Genomic DNA, 19474 nt, shown 5'->3' on the forward strand with positions numbered 1-19474 from the left:
GCAGGCAGGGAGCACAGCACAGCAGCAGGCAGGGAGCACAGCACAGCAGCAGGCAGGGAGCACAGCACGCAGCAGGCAGGGAGCACAGTACACAGCAGGAAGGGAGCACAGCACTGGAGCAGTCACTGACAGCCTATCTGCAGAGACAACCACCCTGAGGCAGACAGAAAGCTAACTGGAATGGCTTGGGATTTTGAAAAAGAAAAGTCCACCCAGTGGCACACCTCCTCCAACAAGGCCACACCTCCTAATCCTTCCCACACAGCTCCATCAGCTAGGGCACAATCATTCAAACATATGAGCCTTTGGGGGCCATTCTCATCCAAAAATCACAGGATCTATGACTAAATACATGGTCTGCAGATGTTCTTTCTAGTCACCTATGCAAGAGACATCTCTGAGATATTCATAACAGTTTTCCTCACAATCCCTATGATAGAAATTCAGATGTTCAGCAAGAGTTACATGGATAAATATGATGCGATACAATCACAGAGAGGAATATTAACCAAGCAACAAAAAAGAGTTGTTGCTGTATACAGCAAGAATAATTCTTAGAGACACGATGTACTGGTCAAACAGCTGCAGCATGCTCTTTCTTTATATGGCTTTCAAACAGACATATATCATCTTTAGAGACAGAAGAAGACAGAATTCTTGACTGGTGTAGGGCATGAGGTCACCCTTTGAGGTGCTGGAAATGCCATGTGTCATGGCCTGGGTGGTAGTTTCTTAGGTACCTGCTTGTGTGAAAAGTCACTAATCTAAAGCCTTAGGATTGAAACCTGTTACATATGTTCTATAGGTTTAATCAGTGCTGTGACCCAACACATAACTTAAGAAAAGAATTTGTTTTCTTCATGATTTTCAAGGCTTCAGTCATTGGGTCAAGGAGGGCACAGTAAAGCAGCTCACATTGTGGCTGATAGGAAGCAGGTTGGACAGTAACAGGAAAGTGGTTAGGGCAGGACCTCACCCCTCAGAACCCTTTCAAGACACCACTTCCTCTAAGCAAGGCTCACCACCCACAGATCTATCACCTCCTATCTGTTAATGGACTCAACTGCTCATGAGGTCAAAAACCCCCATGGTCTCATTGTCTCTGGAAACACCTCACAGGCAGTCTCACTTAGGAACATAGCCAGTTGCCTTCCCCCCATGGCCTCATTGTCTCTGGAAACACCTCACAGGCAGTCTCACTTAGGAACATAGCCAGTTGCCTTGGAATTTGCTTGATTACTCCCCAACCCAACTAGGCTGACTACCAAGGTTACCCATCTCAAATGTTACACTCATTTATGTGGTGTGCGTGTGTGTGTGTGTGTGTATGTGTGTGTGTGTGTGTACCACTTGTGGAGGTCAGAGGACAACTTACAGTTGCCAGGTCTCTGGAGCTCAAAGTCAGCCATGGGTCTGAAGCTCAGGTTGTCAGACTTACAGGTAAGTACCTATACCCACTGAACCATCTTGCCCATCTGTAAATGTTATGCTTCAAAAGTAATTAAAAGGTCTCAGTGGTTAAGAGTCCTGTATGCTCTGACAGAGGACCTGAGTTGGATCCCTGGCACCTATAGGCCAGTTAACAACCTTCTACAACTCCAATTTCAAAGACTCCAACACATTCTTTTGGGTTTCAGGGACACCAAGCAAGCCCGTGGTACACAACCATATGTTTAGGCAAAACACTCATACATATAAAGTTAAAAAAAAAAAAAAAGCCAGAGATAGTGATGGACATCTTTAAATGCCAGCACTCAGGAGGCAGAGGTAGGCAGATATATCTCTGTGAGTTCAAGGCCAGCCTGGTCTATGCAGTGAGTTCCAGAACAGCCAGGGCTATGGAGAGAGACTCTGTCTCAAAACAAAACACAAATTAATTTAAAAGCCACCTTGAATATTTGTTCAACTGTCACATCAGACTAGCAAAAATCCAAAGCTTTACTGCCCTCTATTAGGGACACTACAAAAAAAAAAAAAAAAAGAAAAGAAAAAAGAGCACTATTGCATATTGCTGGTTGGAATAAAAGTATCATCCTTCAGAGGTAAATTTGGTAATACATTGCAAAATTAAAATAAATTTTTGTATAATAACTTCTGGAATGTCAGCAGTTATTTCCCACAGTAACATAACAATGTCCATGGTGGTGCTGACTCATCACTTAGCAATGAAGATCAAATGCATCATCAGAGAAGACATTTATAGCCTGCCTATCACACTCTGCAGAGGACCACACAGGCTTGAACATGCCTCAGAGCACTCTACAAAGCCCTAGGGTTCAAAGGTATCATTGCTAGTGCCATAAAATAAAAATAAAAAAGTAATTGTTCTCTATTACATTCTTTTCTCTATTAAATTCTGACAGGGCCCTGTTTGATGGGTGTCAGGCCAAGGTCAAACGCTCCACCATACATCTAACAAAGGTTCAAGGGTTCATCCGCTGGAAAGCACCAGTAAAGTGATGCACAGACTATCATTTCAATTTGGTACAAGAACAGGCTTTGCTAGGGAAAGTGGGGACCATGCTTCCTGCCAATAGACAATTATTTAACAAAGGCTGTCTGGCAAGCCTTGTGCTCCAGAATGCCATCACCAATAATGTCCTTTTCAAAGGGTCTGTGTGGAGTGTGGAGAAAGGCAATGTAGCCAGCTCTTCCTGCCTGCCTGCCTGCCTGCCTGCCTCCACTTCTTTTTATGTATGCATATGCATGTATGTGCTCCTCTGGGTGCACATACACATAAAGGCCAAAGACAACTTCAAATATCAATGCCCAGGAGCTGTTCACTTTGTTTTTTTCTGACAATGTCTGTCATTGCCCTGGAGGCCACTGAATAGAAAAGGCTGGCTAGCCAACCAGCACAAGATATGACTACTGACTTGATGGAATTTAGAGTCACCATGGAAACAAATCTTGGGGTGTGTCTACGGGGACTGTCTACATTAGGTTAAGTGAGGTGGGAACACTCACCTAGAAGTGGGTGGTACCATTTCATGGGCTGAGATCTCAGACGTAATGAAAAGGAGGAAATTCGCTGAGCCAGAGTGTTTAGCAGCCTTTGCTTCCTGTGCACAATGTGAACAGCTGCCCTTCCTTTCTGCCTGCCATCCCTTCCTGCCGTGATGGGTTGTATCCCTGGAACAGTGAGCCAAATAAACTCTGCTTTCCTCAAGTGGCTTTGTCAAGTAGAAAGAAGAAAAGCAACTAGAACGAACGGCTAGCCCTAGGCTCACTGAGCTACCTTCCTAGCAAGGGTCTCTGAGCAGCTTGGTCATGCGACTTTGCACATCTCTGCCAATGATGTCTACAATGGAAGCTATGGAGGGAAATCCTGGATGAAAAGAAATGAAAAAGGCGGCAAATGAGCCAGGTGAGTGGGCACAAGGTACCTATGATGCGCAGACACAGAGCAGGTAGGATCTTGGCATGCCTACACCACTCAGGAAGACCCACTCCTGGGGTGGGTACCATGTTGGCAAGGTTATCTATAACCGGGAACCCAGCTCAGCAGGGCAGGGTAGCTGCAGGAAGCAGGAGGTTGAGTGGGCAACCCAGTTACAGCCAATGGCCTCATCTCTCTCCTTAGCTGTCATCTAAGCACCCGCAGGGCTAGATCTAGCAGCCCCTCCCAGGCAGGAACTCACACCACCTGCCATCCTGCCTCACCACAGGGGCCGGGTAGCAAGCACCAGCCATGCCAAGAACGACTTAATTGGGAAACTAAGGGAAGAACTCATCCAAACTGCCAAAGGAGGATATAGACCTAGATGCAGATAAAGTCACCACATACAATTCTTTTTTTCTGGAGGAAATTGAAAGTGAAGGCCAAGAGGCTTGCCTTGGGCTGCACTGGCAAAGACTGGGTCCCTTTCTGGGAAGTGGGTAGCAGAATTCTGACTCAGAACAAATGTGGATTGGCACTATCCCAAGGGCTGCTGAGACGTCAGATCCCAGGCAGGGTCAGGACTCACCTTACCACGGCCTCTGCAGCTACATGCGGATTCTGCCCATGACATGGACATCCAGGATGAAGACACATTTTTCTTCAGTCACTATGGCTCTCAGGGGGCCTGGGTCTCCCTTAGAGTTAATTATAACCCCTCCCTTCAATGAGCAACCTGTTTAACCCACCTCACCTCTGAGTCGCATCGGTCCATAGTGGTTAGAGCACATGCACCTTGTGGAGTTGTTGTGTTCGTTCCCCTAAGACTCCCCCACGCCATCCCCTCACCCCTCTCTGCCTCACTTCTCTCTCCAGGCTGTGTGATCTGATACACATTTGTTAGCCATTAAGGCTCCTGTCCACGAGCAAAGTCTGGCTTCTTTCTATTCCATTCCGGCCTACTCTGGAAGTATTGCAAGTCTGTCATGTATGGCATACAGTACCAGGTACGGTGCTGGGATTGGACAGAAGGCAGGGATCTGATTCTACACTGACAGTGGGGCTGGGGGAAGAGCAGCAGGGACTCAGGCTGCTAGGGCTCCTCTCCAGCCTGCCTTGCTGGCCTCCCACCAGGGTGAACAGGCAGCAGCTTCTTGCTACTTCTGCCTGCAAAGCATGCACTCTGCAGGGCTCCCTTTGGGGACTGTTACTCCAGAGCACCTCTGATTCTCAATTCCCGAGCAGGTGGCCGTCTGAGAATACTGTGGGCCTCCCTGTCCTGGTCCTGGACTCTCTGCTCAACATGCTGAGCCTGGGCAGTAAGGACAAAATGAAAATTATATTTGTGGGGCTAGAGAGGACCTGAACTCCATTTCTAGCACCCACATTGGGGACCTTGGGGGTTCTGATGCCCTCTGACCTTTTGGTACCTTCATGCATATGGTACTTACAAAGGCCCACATAAGTGCACATAATAGATGAATAAATAATTTAAAATTACACTTGCTTTTCTGTTATTGTTTCATTTACTTTTAGTGGGGTGGAACAGAGTCTCACTCTATAGCCCTGGTCAGCTTGGTCATTGCTATGTAAACCATGTTGGTCTCTAACTTCCAGTGATTTCACTGTCTCAGGCTCCCAGGTACTGGGATTACAGGCATGTACCACCACACCCAGCTTAATTATGTATTTACTCATATTTATATTTTATTGTGTATGGTCCTGGGGATCAAGGCCCTAGGCCTCATGCATATGAGGCAGGCACTCTACCTCTAAGCTCTGTCCGCAGTACCATGTCTGACTTCAAAAGACTCAAACTCTTGCCCAGTTCCCTACCACCGGCTCTCACAGCCTCATCCAGATAACACGGCACACCTCTTTCCCAAAATATCTTCAAGTTGCTCTCTCAACAAAGAAATACTTCACTAGAACAGTTCTCTACCACTTCCCCATGCCAAGGTAGATCAGAAACAAAAAATATACACAGGAGGCAATTTGTCAACTTTATCTCGCCTAATGTGCACAATAGTTTAGGATCATTACCCCCATGGTATGGATGAGGAGGGAAATGGGGTGGGTTTTAATCAGTCTGCCTGGGACTCTGCTCTTTCCGCATCCCAGGCTGCCTCTGCTGGTCAGCTTCCAGCCTCTGCTAGCTTGGGCCCTTTCTTGTGGCTGAGCTGTGTGCTTCATGTATAGAGACAGCAACAGCAACAACTTCCCTCTAAAGGGCAGCCTTAGATTCTCTCCTTAGCTCATCTCAATTACGGCCGGACCACGGCAGTTCCTGTGTAAAGTACTTGCTCCAGCTGCAAGGCATGCAGCTTTGCTAATCCATGTTCTAGCTCTTTCTCTGGCTCCAGCTCTTCTGGTCTCCACTGCTGCCTGCAGCTTCCCTTCCCTGCTGCCCTTGGTTCTCACCCCTGAGCACATGACACCGGGGCCAGCCAACAGTGCCTCAGACCACCTCAATCCTAGGCAGCAGTCAGTTTAGCTTAGACAAGAGTGCTTATGGCTCTGCAGAGAGTCTGGCGCTATCCATGGTGCTGTGAACAGGCAAGAAAGGGGAGGGGACACAGAGGGTTTCCCTTCTAGAAGCCAGGAGTCGAGGCAGGACACAGGGAACAGGATAGACCACTGTCAGGAGGCAGGCAGGGGTGAGTGGTAAGGAGTACTGAAACTCAGCTGGAGGGTCTTAACCCTTCCAATTCACAGGAGGGGAAGGGGAGCCTAAGAAAGCACCCAGCCCCACCCCCACCCCCGGGGGAAATCACATCAAATGACAGCAACTAACATTTCTTAAAAAAAAAAAAATTTAACAGTTTTTTTCAAGATTTTTACTTCCAGTTTTAATTATCTGCAAGTGTGTTTGTAAGGAGAACACAGTGTCTGCGTAGGCCAGAAGAGGGCACTGCATCGCCTGGAGGTGTACGGGTGGTTGATGGCCGCTGGACATGATTGCTGGGAACCAAACTGGGGCCCTCCGCAGGAGCGGTCCATACTGTATCACATCAACACTATGCGCTGGGTACCGTTGCCACCTCTATTTTAATGATGAGGAAACCGAGAGGTTAAGCACCTCGTCTGAGTTCACACTAGTACAGAAGCCTGCACTGAACTCTGGCCCCTTGCCACAACACTGTAAGTTGTGATGCCCAGCTTCTTAAACTGTGGTGACAACCTCATATGGGCTACAGTGACTAAATGTGGGGGTTGTGAAGAATTTGGCAGCAGTAAAAGATTTCTGAACATACAACAATAACAGATTATTTCGAAATCAAATATGTAACGAAGGCAAGGTTACTGGCAACGCTCACCCGTCTTATATCATGTGACACCCATGTTGTATCATGTGACTTCACTGCAGGTTTGATTGTAAATGCATAACAAGGCCAACAAACACTTCCCAAAACACTGAGGCTCAGACTCGCTGTGACATAAATTACTTTCTGCTCTTACAGAAGCATGATGGTCAAATTAGGAGAACAAAGATGTTTCCTATGTTTTCCCTATTGCCATGCCTCAGCGGGATTGGAGTGGTGTATCTCTGGGTGTGCTCAGTTAGAGTATTTGGTTTTAAAGGCTGCTATATGAGGTGGTGACTTAAGTTGCTTTTTTTAAAGTCATTAAACAGAACAGGCCAGATGGCTCAGCGAGTAAAAGCACTTACCACCAAACCTGAAGACCCAAGTTTTGATCCCTGAAACAAGTGCCGTGTGTGCCTACACATGTATACACACACACACACACACACACACACAACAACATCAACTAAATAAAATTTTACAAATTACTAAATGCATTTTGTCTTACACTTAGGATAGAACATTCAACAATCTGTTTGAAATGGTCTTAAACATTCCGCTGTCCTGCACTGGGTGTTTATGTGAAGTGCTATTCTGAGCACTGACAGCTCTGAGTATGTTCTATGCTCTATAATATCAAATATTCAATCAAGATTTAACTCTGTATGCAAAAAGAAACACACGCACACACACACATCTCATTAGTACACAAGCCTGCTTTGTCATTTAATAGTAAAAGCTAATGTATACTGAAGAACTGTTTTTTAAATAATTTTTTATGAGCTGTTGCCAATATATGTCTCATTTATATATACTTTACACACGTGTACATGTGGAATCATGTTGGGTGTAAATGGATCATGAGCAGCGATTGGTCAAGGAGCCCCGTTCTGCCATACTGTGCTCTTCAGCCCAAATTGACTCTAAAGAGTAACAGACAGTTTTCCTGAATGAGTTACTCATGGGTGCAGTCAAGAACTTGTGTCATCCAAGGCCAGCTAAGAGGAAGCTTTAATGAGCCAGGTTTGTGCCCCAGTGGGAGTTCCCTGATGCAGGTATACACCAGGCAGCAAGGACTGAGAACCAAAGACAGAGCCAGGCCAAGAAGAAAGAACTTTCTAGAATGGGTTTGCTCAGAGAGTCAGAAGTATCCAGCTCATTCCTCAGTTTTATGTCTCCCTATCCATGATGCTTGAGCCTGTGAATTAGGTCTTTAAATATCATTTTCTGAGGCAGGAGCAAGCTCAGGCACCTTCAGAAGATGCTCAGTGAAATAGGCTGAAGTGTTCAGAAAACACGCTTCTACTAAGTGATTTGCCACCAAAAATGTCTCCAAAATCTTCCCCAACTCTCCCCCTCTGCCCCGACCCTCTCTCTCACTATATATCCCAGATGGCCTGGAACTTGTGCTTAGCTTCTGAGGACACATGAACACCACCAAGCTTGGCTCCCCAATGAGTCTTCTCTAATTGTGTTACATGGATTTCACAATCAACTGTAATCAGTGTAAAGATTACTTACTAATTACTGCCAAGTTGTGCTCTGAGCCACAAGAAATCTGTAAAAGTAAAGAAAATATATGCTATTAGGAAAAAAAATATAGACATCTCAACTAGTATACTTTGTGATCATGGTTATTTTATAATGGCATGCACATCCATTTTTTGGCAACTTTTCGAAAGATATAGAAAGGAGCTTCATACATGAGGGTTATAATTATAATTACATATTCACAGCTATGTGAAAAGTCATTGTGAAAAACATCGCATGGAAATGCACCAAGATGTTAAAGCTGTTGTTAGCCAGGCAGACTACCAGTGATCTCTTCTTTCTACTTTTTATTTTTCAAGGTTTCTTCTTTTTACTTAAGTTTTTTTAAATTTATTTATTATTGTAAATAAGTACACTGTAGCTGTAGACTCATCAGAAAAGAGCATCAGATCTCATTACGGGTGGTTGTGAGCCACCATGTGGTTGCTGGGAATTGAACTCAGGACCTTTGGAAAAGCAGTTGGTACTCTTACCCACTGAGCCATCTCACCAGCCCTACTTAAATTTTTTAACCTGTTTTATTTTTTAATTTTTTTTCACTTTAATTTTTGGTGTAGGTTTTTTTTTTTTTTTTTTTTTTTTTTTTTTTTTTTTTTATCTACACACACAGTTAGGCACCATGTGCATGCAGTACCCACAGAGGCCAGAAGAAGGCGGTGATCCCATGGGATGGGAGTTTCAGACAGTTGTGAGCTATCATGTGGGTGCTGGGATTGAGCCTGGGTCCTCTGTCAGGGTTCTTAATCATCAAACCATCTCTCTAGCACCCCATACATACAAAACCACAGACAGGGTCTCATGGAGCTATAACTGGCCTTAAACTGCCGCTCCTCCTGCCTCTAGCTCCCAAGTGATGAGATTTCAGGAGGGTACTGCCACACCCAAAACATTTTTCAAATTTTCTGTAATGTACACATCACTTAAAAAAAACCAACAAGATATAGTAATAAAGATAACAGGTTTCAAATGCTGAACTAAAATGATCATCACATTTAGTGATAAAATAAGCCAAGGAGTCAGTGGAATGGATGTTTCTGCTCTGTCTCTCTCTCCTTCCAGCCCAGATTCCCTGTGGCCTCTGAATGCACTGTATTCTCTTGTGCTCAAGTGCAGGCTTGTTCGTCCACCCAGAATGGCCTCTCCTCACTGCCTACATAAAAGGCTGTATTCATTTTTACCTCAGAGCACCCACTGAACTCCTTGGCTACAGCGTTTAGGCTGGCTCAGGCACTGCTGCCATTCTGCTTGATGGGAATAATTCTGTCTATCCACCACCACACTGCAGCAGGCATCTTGTCTTTTAGTATTTCCTCTGGTCTCTGCTAGTCTCACAGAGCCTGAGAACACAATGAGTCTCACCTCTGTAACTCATTCGTGAAATGTACAGAGCCTGGGGCTCAGGTAACATCTGACAAACAAATGAATAAAAATGCCAAGTGCATGAAGAAAGAAAGAAAGTATCAGAGAGAGAGGGCAGCGGGTCGTGAGGGTTTGAATCCAGAATTCCCAAACACTGGTACGTCTACCCCTCGGTGTCTACATTGTCTGCCAGCTGTCAGGAGGAAGTGATGGGATGTAAAGGCAGAGATGGCCCCCGGAGTGCTCTGGAGAAGCATGTGTGACCAGCATCAGGATGCTCATTTTAATCCCAGGCCTGAGAAAGGGAGCAGTTACTCTGGATGTTGATGTGGGAGGAGCCATGGGTGTCAGCCATGTTACCAGGACAGAGAGGAAATGATTTGTCCTGGGTTCCAGGGCAAGTCTGAATGTGAGAACTTTCCTGGGCACAGGAATGATTCCATGAGAATGAGATCTAGCCTGCCTGTACCTGGCTTATTTCATTTAACAGAATGCTCCTTAGGTTCATCCCGATTATAGCCCACTGATGACTGTGACGAATAACAGTGTGTTACATTCTTGAGAGAATTCTGCTACCTCTGAGTTACAGAAGTTAAAACATGCTGTGTAAGCACCACCTGGAGTTCAGATTCCCAGAACCGACATTAACACCAGGTGGGCGTGGTAGCCCGCTTGTGATTCCAGTCTCAGAAGATGGAGACCACAGATCCCCAGAACAAGCTGGGTTGAGAGACCCTGCCTCAGTGAATATAGTGTAAGAATAATGAAAAATGATTGTTAACATTAACTTCAGGGCTTCACATGGGCACACATGCACATGTGTACACGTACACTCACATATATGTATGCCTGCATACATGCAAACATGAATTCACACATACAAATGAAAAAAGGGAAAAAATGAAAATGCTGAGTATATTTTAAGCATTCTTAACACAAAAATGACAAGTATGTGAGACGATACATAAATTATCTTGACCTAGCCATTCCATGATGTGTACTTACTTCAAAACTTCATGTTGTACATCACACACACACATACACACACACACACACATACACACACATACACATACACACACACACACTCACACATAAGTATGTGGATGTATATGTATATAAAACATAAATATTTGTTAATTAAAAAAAAAGACTGGAGAGGTTAGAGAAATGGTTCAGTGGTTAAGAGCACTGGCCACTCTTCCAGAAGACCTGGTTTCAGTTCCCAGTAAGCACATGATGGCTCACAACTGTCTGAGGTTCCAGTTCTAGGGAATGACTGCCCTTTCCTTTTGGCTTCCATGGGCACTGGACACACGCATACATACAGGCAAAGAACCCATAAACATAAAGTACTTTTAAATCTAATACATTTACAAAGATTAGTACAACTGTGGCCCTCATACCCTGACAGGTTCCTGTCTGATGCCCAAGTGGAAATGAGAGTTCTGATCGCAGGAAGGGCTCAAAGCATTTCAGCGAGGCAGGCTGGAGGTGAAAAGGGCAGCTTGGGCTCCTAGGCCTTGCCCTACACAAAGATGGGGTTCCCTGTGCCACATTCAACCTGGGAGAGGAGACTATTGCACGGACTCTGAGAGAGGGTGGCAAAGAAGCTGGTAAGTTGCTCTAGACTGTCTCTAAGCTTGAGGAGAGTTGTCATTGTCCACGGTAACTCCCTGGGGACCAGAGGCATGATGAGAGTTCACCATAAGCTTCCGAGCTATACTGAGGCTGGCTCCCTAAGTCTGCTTGTTATAGGGAGCAGCTTAGACTGGTGAACAGGGAAAAAACTTGGGTGTCTAGCAATAAGCAAATATGTATGTAAATGACGGCAGAGCTATCTGACAGACTATTCAGCAGCCTAGGAAAATGATGCTTACACTAAGAAAATATTCCAAATATCATCTGAACTCACATAAAAGTCGTATCCATAATACATTATCTACTCTGTAATAAAACATGAATAAGAATGACTGCAAGGAGAGACATCAGAATGTTGACAGCACCTGTCTGCTCTCTCTGAGTCTTACACACTAATTCTTGTAATGGGGGGGAGGTGAAAGTAGATCCATTAAAAATAAGAAAAAATTATAATGCAGTTCCCTCCACATTGGAAAAAAAAAAGCTAACTGACTACAAATTTTATATGTTTAGATCTAGGGGAGGGGCTCAAAGGTCACAGAGGTAAATTACCAGGGCAATCACATCCTGGTAGCAATACGAGTAGGAACTTTGTTCCCACCAGTCTTTATTTCCAGAATGTTCTTTTTCTACGGTGACAGCAATAGTGGTGTGGTGACAGTGATAAGAACAGTAATTAAAACTACCATAACCTGAGGACTCGTGTGTGCCAGGCTGTGCTCCGAGGCGCTTCTGAAACACTGGCACATTTTAATCAGCACAGACATCTTCCCAGGTATGTTTGGCATTGCTCATTTTAGAGATGAGGAGCTCGAGGCTCATACATATTCAGTGGCTTCCTCAGTTACTCAGGCAGCAGCAGCAGCAGAAGTAAAATCCGGGTTTGTCTCATTTACAAGCCACTGCCCTTTACCTCTGCTTCATGTTACCTCAAACAAGCAAACCTCTTCGATTTAAGAAACACACAGAAAGGCAATGGGCTTTTGTCTGGGGGTTGACGGTGGCCCTGATCAGAGACTTGAAGCCGGCCACCATTAGGGATGGAGCTTCCAGGCCAGCCACTGACAGATGCTAGCATCACAATATAGCTGAGGTTCTGCATTCATGAGTAAGACCCGGATGGACAGGCTCTGTCGTGCCAGTGTGGAGCTGGGAGCGTGGAGCTTCCTTCCCATGGCTTCTCCCTCTCTGTGCTCTGGCTTAGGTGGGAATCCCGACCACTACATGCCACAACTCCCCGCACTACACTCCTTCAGTGATATTGCATCAATGGCCATTTGCTCCATATTACTGCTGCCAGCATCTCCCCACTGCCCAGCAGCAGGCGATTTTGTAGAAGACTGTTAAAAATGGCTATGTGCCAGGAAAAAGATCCCAAGCCAGGAAGCCCTCTACCTTCTGGGCTCTCTACCTGGTTCCTGAGATCTTTGGCAAGACTTTTAACCTCCAGGCCCTGAATGTTCTCAGATATTAAAAGATGACAGTGTGTCTCGTCTGCCTTGTGGAAATGTTGTAGGACAGATAAAATGGTCTTCCTTTCTTGCACACAAATTCTACCTCTACTGAAAACCCTCCGCAGCTGCCCTTCCACTCTTCTGGGAGGGTAATTACCTATAAGGCCCAGATGAGCTGGTACATATTTACCTCTCATAAACTCTCAACTGTATAATGTATTCTCTTTTCCAGTCATGATGCATATTTTCTCTAAGGACATCATGTAATTTCAGGCTCATATGCATTCTACTCCCCTTGACTGGAATTTCCTGTCTCCCACTGTTTACTTAGGTAAGCCATAGAGAACTGTTCAAACATCAACCCCCAAACCCAGCCTGCAGCTCCAGCTAGGCACTCCATGTTTCCTACCTCAGTCCCTCTATCATCCAATTGACTCCCTGCCTAGTGTCTCTGTTCTTAGCCCAAGTGCAGGGCATGGAGTGAGGGGCAATACCAAGATAACAGGAACAGGGGGAAAGTCAGCACAAAATAGTCCCAAGCATGTATGGGCACAGTCTTTAAGGTGGCATCCCTAAAGAAATGTAAACTAGGGGCTTACAGGTAAAGCACTCACCTCTCAAGGTTCAAGACCCTGGGATGGAACCTGTCAACACAGAAGCAGGTGGGCACCACCCGCACTGAAGCAGGTCCAATGTGACCACAGGATAGTGAAAGAAGTTTGCTTGTTTGCCTCTGGCTGGGAGCCCTGGCCAGCTGCCGACTCAGTAACTTCATTCCCCCCTTCAAGCCCTACCTGGCTGAAGAGAGAGCAGCAGCTACTCTGAAGACCCCTCTTAAGACTTCCTGAGACATGTCAGATGTGACTCTCAATGACTCCTCCTCCTGCGGGTTCAGTACATTTGCACAGTCCTCTCCAGGAGGCCAAATGTAATTGAACTGCAACACTCACAGTGACTGAGAGACATTATCTCAGGTTTTAAAGAAGCCTGCCATGCCTTTTGTAGCTTAGGGACTAGGCTTAGTAATTCTTCAAAGTGGGGCATTAATGCCCAAGGCAGGACTACCAAGTTTTACTTCAGTAAACGGACTTCAGTAGAGCCAACAGGGTAAGGTACAGGAGGACCATCAGTGTCCCCATAGTAAGGTTCCCTTGTGTAAGCTCCTACTTCTCCACCCTAAGCATTAGCTGTCCTGTTCTGTGATCAGCACCTCAGCTCCTCCACCAGCAGCCCACTCCTCCAAGACTTGGTTGCCATTCCAGAAGAATATATGCCCATCTATCATTGACTACTTGAGGAACCAATTCACCAAAGGACAGCTCTGTAGGGTTGGCCAACAGGACAGTCAAGGTCATGCATGTCAGAGCTCATTGTCTCAAGACACTTTCCTGGGACAGTGAGGTTCTGCCTTGCATCTAGTCAGACTCCAGAGCCCACTAGCTGTGCAGCTCAGGGAGTCTCAAAGTGGCCTGGGTACTGTTCAGTCCTCTCCATTCCAGCCCAGGCTTTTAAGAGCCCCACATAACTCTATTGTTTCTCCCTTTTCCTTTTTAAGTTCTACATTGTCATGGTAATAAAATCTTCAGTCTTGTCTCTCCTTTCCTATGGCTTTAGCTCAACAAGACAAGTCCCTTCCTGCTTTTGTACCATACTCATACCCAAGAGACACACACACCATCTCAGCTCCTGGGAGGCTCGGCTCCTCTCCCCTCCTGCCTCAGCTATAACTTGCTTTTGTTGAATCTCTTTTTGAACTTCCAATACTCTCATGACTCAGTATGGGAATAGTGAAAAATGGGCTTTGGAGAAGGAATGAGAAAACCTGGATTTGAAAGCGGGCACTATTGCTCCCTAGCCATGTGCTGGCGGGGCAAACCCCTTTGCCTCTCTGAAAATGAAATATACTACCAACCAGACCCATCTCATGCATCCTAAACACTTCCTCACTACCCCACACTAGCACACTACTATCTGCAGAATAAAACTTCGTTCTAAAGAAATGCTTCTGAGATATATATTTTCTATCCCACAAAGCACCACACTGTGAGCATTCTGTCTGAGGGAGGGCCAATGGCTAAGCTTCTGAGCTGGCTTTGGTCCTGAAGGACTTTTCTGTGACTCTTTCATAAGACACTTATTTCACCTGCTTTTCCCTCTATACCAAAGTCCACCACAATCCTTAGATATGAGGATCTCTGATCCTTGCAGATTGAAGGAGCCTAATACAACAATATATCTAGATTTGGTAAAGGTGTGTCATCATACCCTGGGGAACAGCATGGAACTGTGTGCAGAAGACAGTGGCCTGGTTAAACTCCAAGCAATGAATAGCCTTGGGACAAGCAAACTCTGTAGGGCAGTGAGTGGTCCTCAACCTTCCCAACGCTGGGACTCTTTAACACAGCTCCTCATGTTGTGGTGACCCCAGCCAGAAAATTATTTCATTGCCAATTCATAACTGTAATATTGCTACTGTTATGAGTCATAATGCAAATAATTGTGTTTCCTAATGCTCTTTGGTGACTCCTGAGAAAAGGACATTGGACCCTCGATGGGGTCACAACACATATGTTGAGCACCGCTGCTGTAGAGTGTGCTTCTCAAAAATGTTTAACCTTGCCCTAGTCTCCACAATAGATTAGAATGAAAAAGACTGCCAGGTGTGATAGTATGCAACTTTTATCCCAGTACTCGGGAGGCAGAGGCAGGCAGATGTCTGTGAGTTCAAGGCCAGCCTGGTCTTCAAAGTGAGTCCAGGACAGCCAGAATTGTTACACAAAGAAACCCCACCTCAAAGAATGACAACAACAACAACAAAACCCAAAAAACAACAACAACAAAATTAAAAGACTAACAAGACCAAGTTCTGGTAAAGATGTGAACTAGTTGAAGTCTCACACTGTCCTCGGGAGTGAAATCCAATAGCTGCTTTGAAAATTTATCTTGCAATATTGTCTAAAGCTGAAAAACTATGTATATATACATAATTACATTTACCAGAACATACAAGTGTCCCAAACTGATACGTGCTTATTTACATCAAAAGGCATGTGTAAGAGTATTCATAGTGCATTACTTATAAGAAATGAAAGTCTAGCTCTGTAATAGAGCACAAGGCCCGGGCTCCCATGCATCAAAGCCAAAAATTTTAAAGAAAGATTTGGCATTGGTGTAACAGGGAAAAATGTGGTTCATACAGAATACTTTATAGTGGCTAGGCATGTGGCTCAGGGGATAGCACTTGCCTTGCATGCATAAAGCCCAGAGTTCAACATCTGGTACTCATGGGAAAGGAGGTGGTTCTAGCTTGAGGAGGACACCCTGTAAGTCCCGCACTGATAGTGCCGTTTGGAAGGTTTCAGAGGTGTGGCCTTGTTGAATATACCACTAGAGATGGGCTTTGAGAGCTAGAAGACTGGTCCTTCTCTGTTTCCTGCTTGCAGCTCAAGCTGTAAGCCTGTGTTTGCTTCCTCTTCCCGCCACCATGCCTGCCACTTGCTGCCACATCTCCCTGCCATGACTGAGTCTTTTCTATGTAGATTGGTGTTTTGCCTGTATGTATGCATCTGTGTGAGAGAGTTGGAGCCTCTGGAACTGGAGTTACAGACAGATGTGAGCTGCCATGTGGGTGCTGGGAATTGAACAAGGATCCTGTGGAAGAGAGGCCAGTGCTCTTAACCACTGAGCTATGTCTCCAGCCCCCAGGACTCTTACCTCTCCGGAACTGTTTACAGAAATAGACTCTTCCTTCTATGAGTTGCTGTATCATGGTGTTTTACTACAGCAACAGAAAACTAACTAATTCACAGACTTCATACAGCAGGGAAAAAAAATTACTGATATTCATAGAATATCAAAAATAATATTAGAAGAAGCCAAACATAGGCAATCACAAATTTATATAAACAAAATACAAAATATAAACATAAAATAGGCAAAACTTACTTCAATTACAAATATAACTGTTTAGAGGAACAGGGAGAAGCTAATCCTAGCAGCCTTTGAACACAGGACTCTGACTTGGTGCTCTCTGGTTAAAAACATCATGGACATAGATTTTCAAGACTTTGTGCATCTGCTTTCTGGAATTATAATCTCAAGTAATCCCACATAACAGTAATTGCCTTTGTTCTTGAAAAATTAAAAAGCCAGACAAATGAACAAGAAAGAAAACCAGAGAAATGAAAAAAAAAACTACACAAACCATCTTAAACTATATAGTAAGTTCTTTGCTTCCATAGGATACATATGTGGGTTCTGAAGAGATTTTGCATACACTGCTGGAGTGTGCAGATGGAAAAGTATATTAATGTTGCTGGAAACAAGAATTCCACTGTTGATGGAGCAAACACAAACATGGACCTGGGGAAGCAAAGAGCAGCCCTATACATCAGACCAGAGGCCAAGGCATGATAGGAAATCACAGTTCCATCCCGACACATGTAGGCTGCTTACGCCAGTATAAAACTACCTAGAAGCTGTCACCCCTGCCCGCAGCATCTCAGATCCTAAATACTTTTTCACTAAGAGAAATCAGACTCCCTGAAGAAATGGCAGACTTCAGAGTCAGGACAAGGAAAGAACAACTGGAAACCGAACACTTACTTCTGTGCTAAGAAGTAAGGTGACAAAGGGGTCTTATAAAGTCAGAGTGATGGGGATGTCAAAACAACATAGGAGCCACCTTGAAGGGGTCCTACCAGCTGGGGCCAAGGGGAACTTGAGCATTAAAATGAATAATGACAATATTCACTTACAATACATTGAATAAAACAAAAGTTCATGAATACATACTGGGTAATAAATACAGAAGTAAGGAATGCTCTTCCTTATACTTGGATGTTATAAATAATAAAAAGAATAATTGATTTAGAAAAGTTTTACAACCATTACAATAACAGTGAATGCAGGGATGAATTGTCAATTCACCTTAAAACTGTCGAGCAAAAGTCCAGGAAGAATGGCCAGCTTACACTGCCCCAGCCATCTCCTCACAAATCACTGTTTAGTTAGTTGCACAGGGGAAAGATGGTGGCTTCATAGAAAAGAAGGGGGAAGACAGCACCTCGCCTGAAGACATGAGTGAACATCACTAATAATGGGCAAACTCAAATCAGATTTCCCTCTAAGGATGTATTAAAGGCAGGCATGCCATCATTTATTTAGTATTACTGCCAAGAGGGCAGAGGTGAAATCTAATCAGGAGGGAAAATCAAGTAAAAGCAATTGAGGGACATAATACGTGGCTGCGGAACTGTCCTCTACGCTTAGAACACAACAGTCAAGGAAGACAAAGTAAAGCTGTCCTGGATTAAAGAACGCCAAGAAACTAAATGCAAACATGACCCAGGATTGTGTCCTGGATGGCAGAGAGAAGCAACCAGCAAAGGCATCACTGAAGGAACTGGGGAACTACGAAGGCCAGCCACAGAGGCAGAGGGACACTGACTGGAAGAGACACAGATGTGGCCAAGCAGCTGACTCAGTGGTCAGAGTGTCTGCTACAAGCATGGGACCCTGGGTATGGATCCCCAGCATTTATATAAAGCTGAGTGGGCTGGTAGGCAGCTGTACCCAGCACCAAGGGGAAAGGGGCCAGAGAGGTGAGTCCTGGGATTCACAAGCTGGCCAGCTAGCCGGTTCACAGCAAGCTCCAGGGTCACATCCATACACAAAGCAAACAGGATTTAAAGGAAACAAACGCGTAGACATGTGGCGAACCATATGAGCAAAGCTTACATAGCATTCGTACTGCATTGGGGCATGAAGAATCTGGTGATGACTTAAAACATATGCAGAAACTGCTCTTTGCTTATACCCAGGCCCCCAATTTACCTTTGCATATATACTTATTTCTATATATCTTACTTGAAAATCATGAGGTCACACCAACAACCAGGGAGAATAGTCACGGTTCATGTGTGTTCAAACAAAATTATAGAAGGTCTCATTTCGCCTCACTTTACCATGGTTACAAAGTGGTCTGTCTGGTGTCGATGTTCTGTGAAATGGTTTAGGTCAGTTTAGGGCTGAGTGGGGATTGCTGGTCAGCTCACAGCAACACCAAGGCCCAGCTCCTGGTGTCAAGGAACAATTTCCTCCTTCCCACCGTGTGACATCTTTTCCTATAGAACATCTCCTCTGATGCAGAAATCATCCCTTAGGTTTGTTTCATTATGATGCTTATTTTATAAATTGAGGCTCAGGGACAAAGCGTGGTCCATGGCCTGACAATTATCATCAGTAAGCTGTCTGACCCTGATGTGGGACCTGTAATTTTTGTAATCTTCCCTGTAAAATGGGCATAGTGATATTTACCTGACAAGACTGAAATGATTAAAAGAGATCATGTTCGCTAGAGAATCCAATCTGGCTGAAGCACATCAATAGAAATCCTCCCAGCTTCCTGGATGGCCAGCCTTTATATGCAATCGATAACGAGGCAGTTTTCATTGCTGTGATTTTAAATACTGGGCCTCTCTTCAGCAGCTTCCCCATCCTGTGAGGCAGCTTCTCCTTCTACAGGCTCCACAGCTGCCCACGCGTGTTCACCCAACTCCAGCTCAACACCATGCATGTAGCTATCTGGATGAATCCGAGGTTAGACGGCAGAACATGATGTCAGGATATTAAGATCTATGGCTACATGGGACAAATGAGGGCTCAAACCAACATTCTACCAACAACAGTCCTACAGGTGTGTGGGCCAGATGCAGAACTGAATCTTTCCCTCAGCCTTCACATTCTCAGAGAGGTGGTGACCGTGGCTTTGGCCTTAGCTCCCA

General features: G+C 44.9%; 1 protein-coding gene across 9 annotated transcripts in view; it reads right to left on the reverse strand.

Moving 5' to 3' along the window:
- Positions 1 to 19474, reverse strand: part of Sergef (secretion regulating guanine nucleotide exchange factor) — a 199264-nt gene that overhangs the window by 63150 nt on the left and 116640 nt on the right. For all 9 annotated transcript variants that reach the window (XR_004123041.1, XR_004123039.1, XR_004123038.1 and 6 more), the window contains one exon: positions 8206 to 8242. Coding sequence is in view for 5 of the 9 variants with exons in the window: in XM_031386709.1 (XP_031242569.1) it covers positions 8206 to 8242 (37 nt within the window). In the remaining 4 variants the exon portion in view is untranslated. The remainder of the gene's footprint in view (positions 1 to 8205; positions 8243 to 19474) is intronic.

Source organism: Mastomys coucha, unplaced genomic scaffold (assembly GCF_008632895.1).
Source record: "Mastomys coucha isolate ucsf_1 unplaced genomic scaffold, UCSF_Mcou_1 pScaffold21, whole genome shotgun sequence".
NCBI classification, from domain to species: domain Eukaryota; kingdom Metazoa; phylum Chordata; class Mammalia; order Rodentia; family Muridae; genus Mastomys; species Mastomys coucha.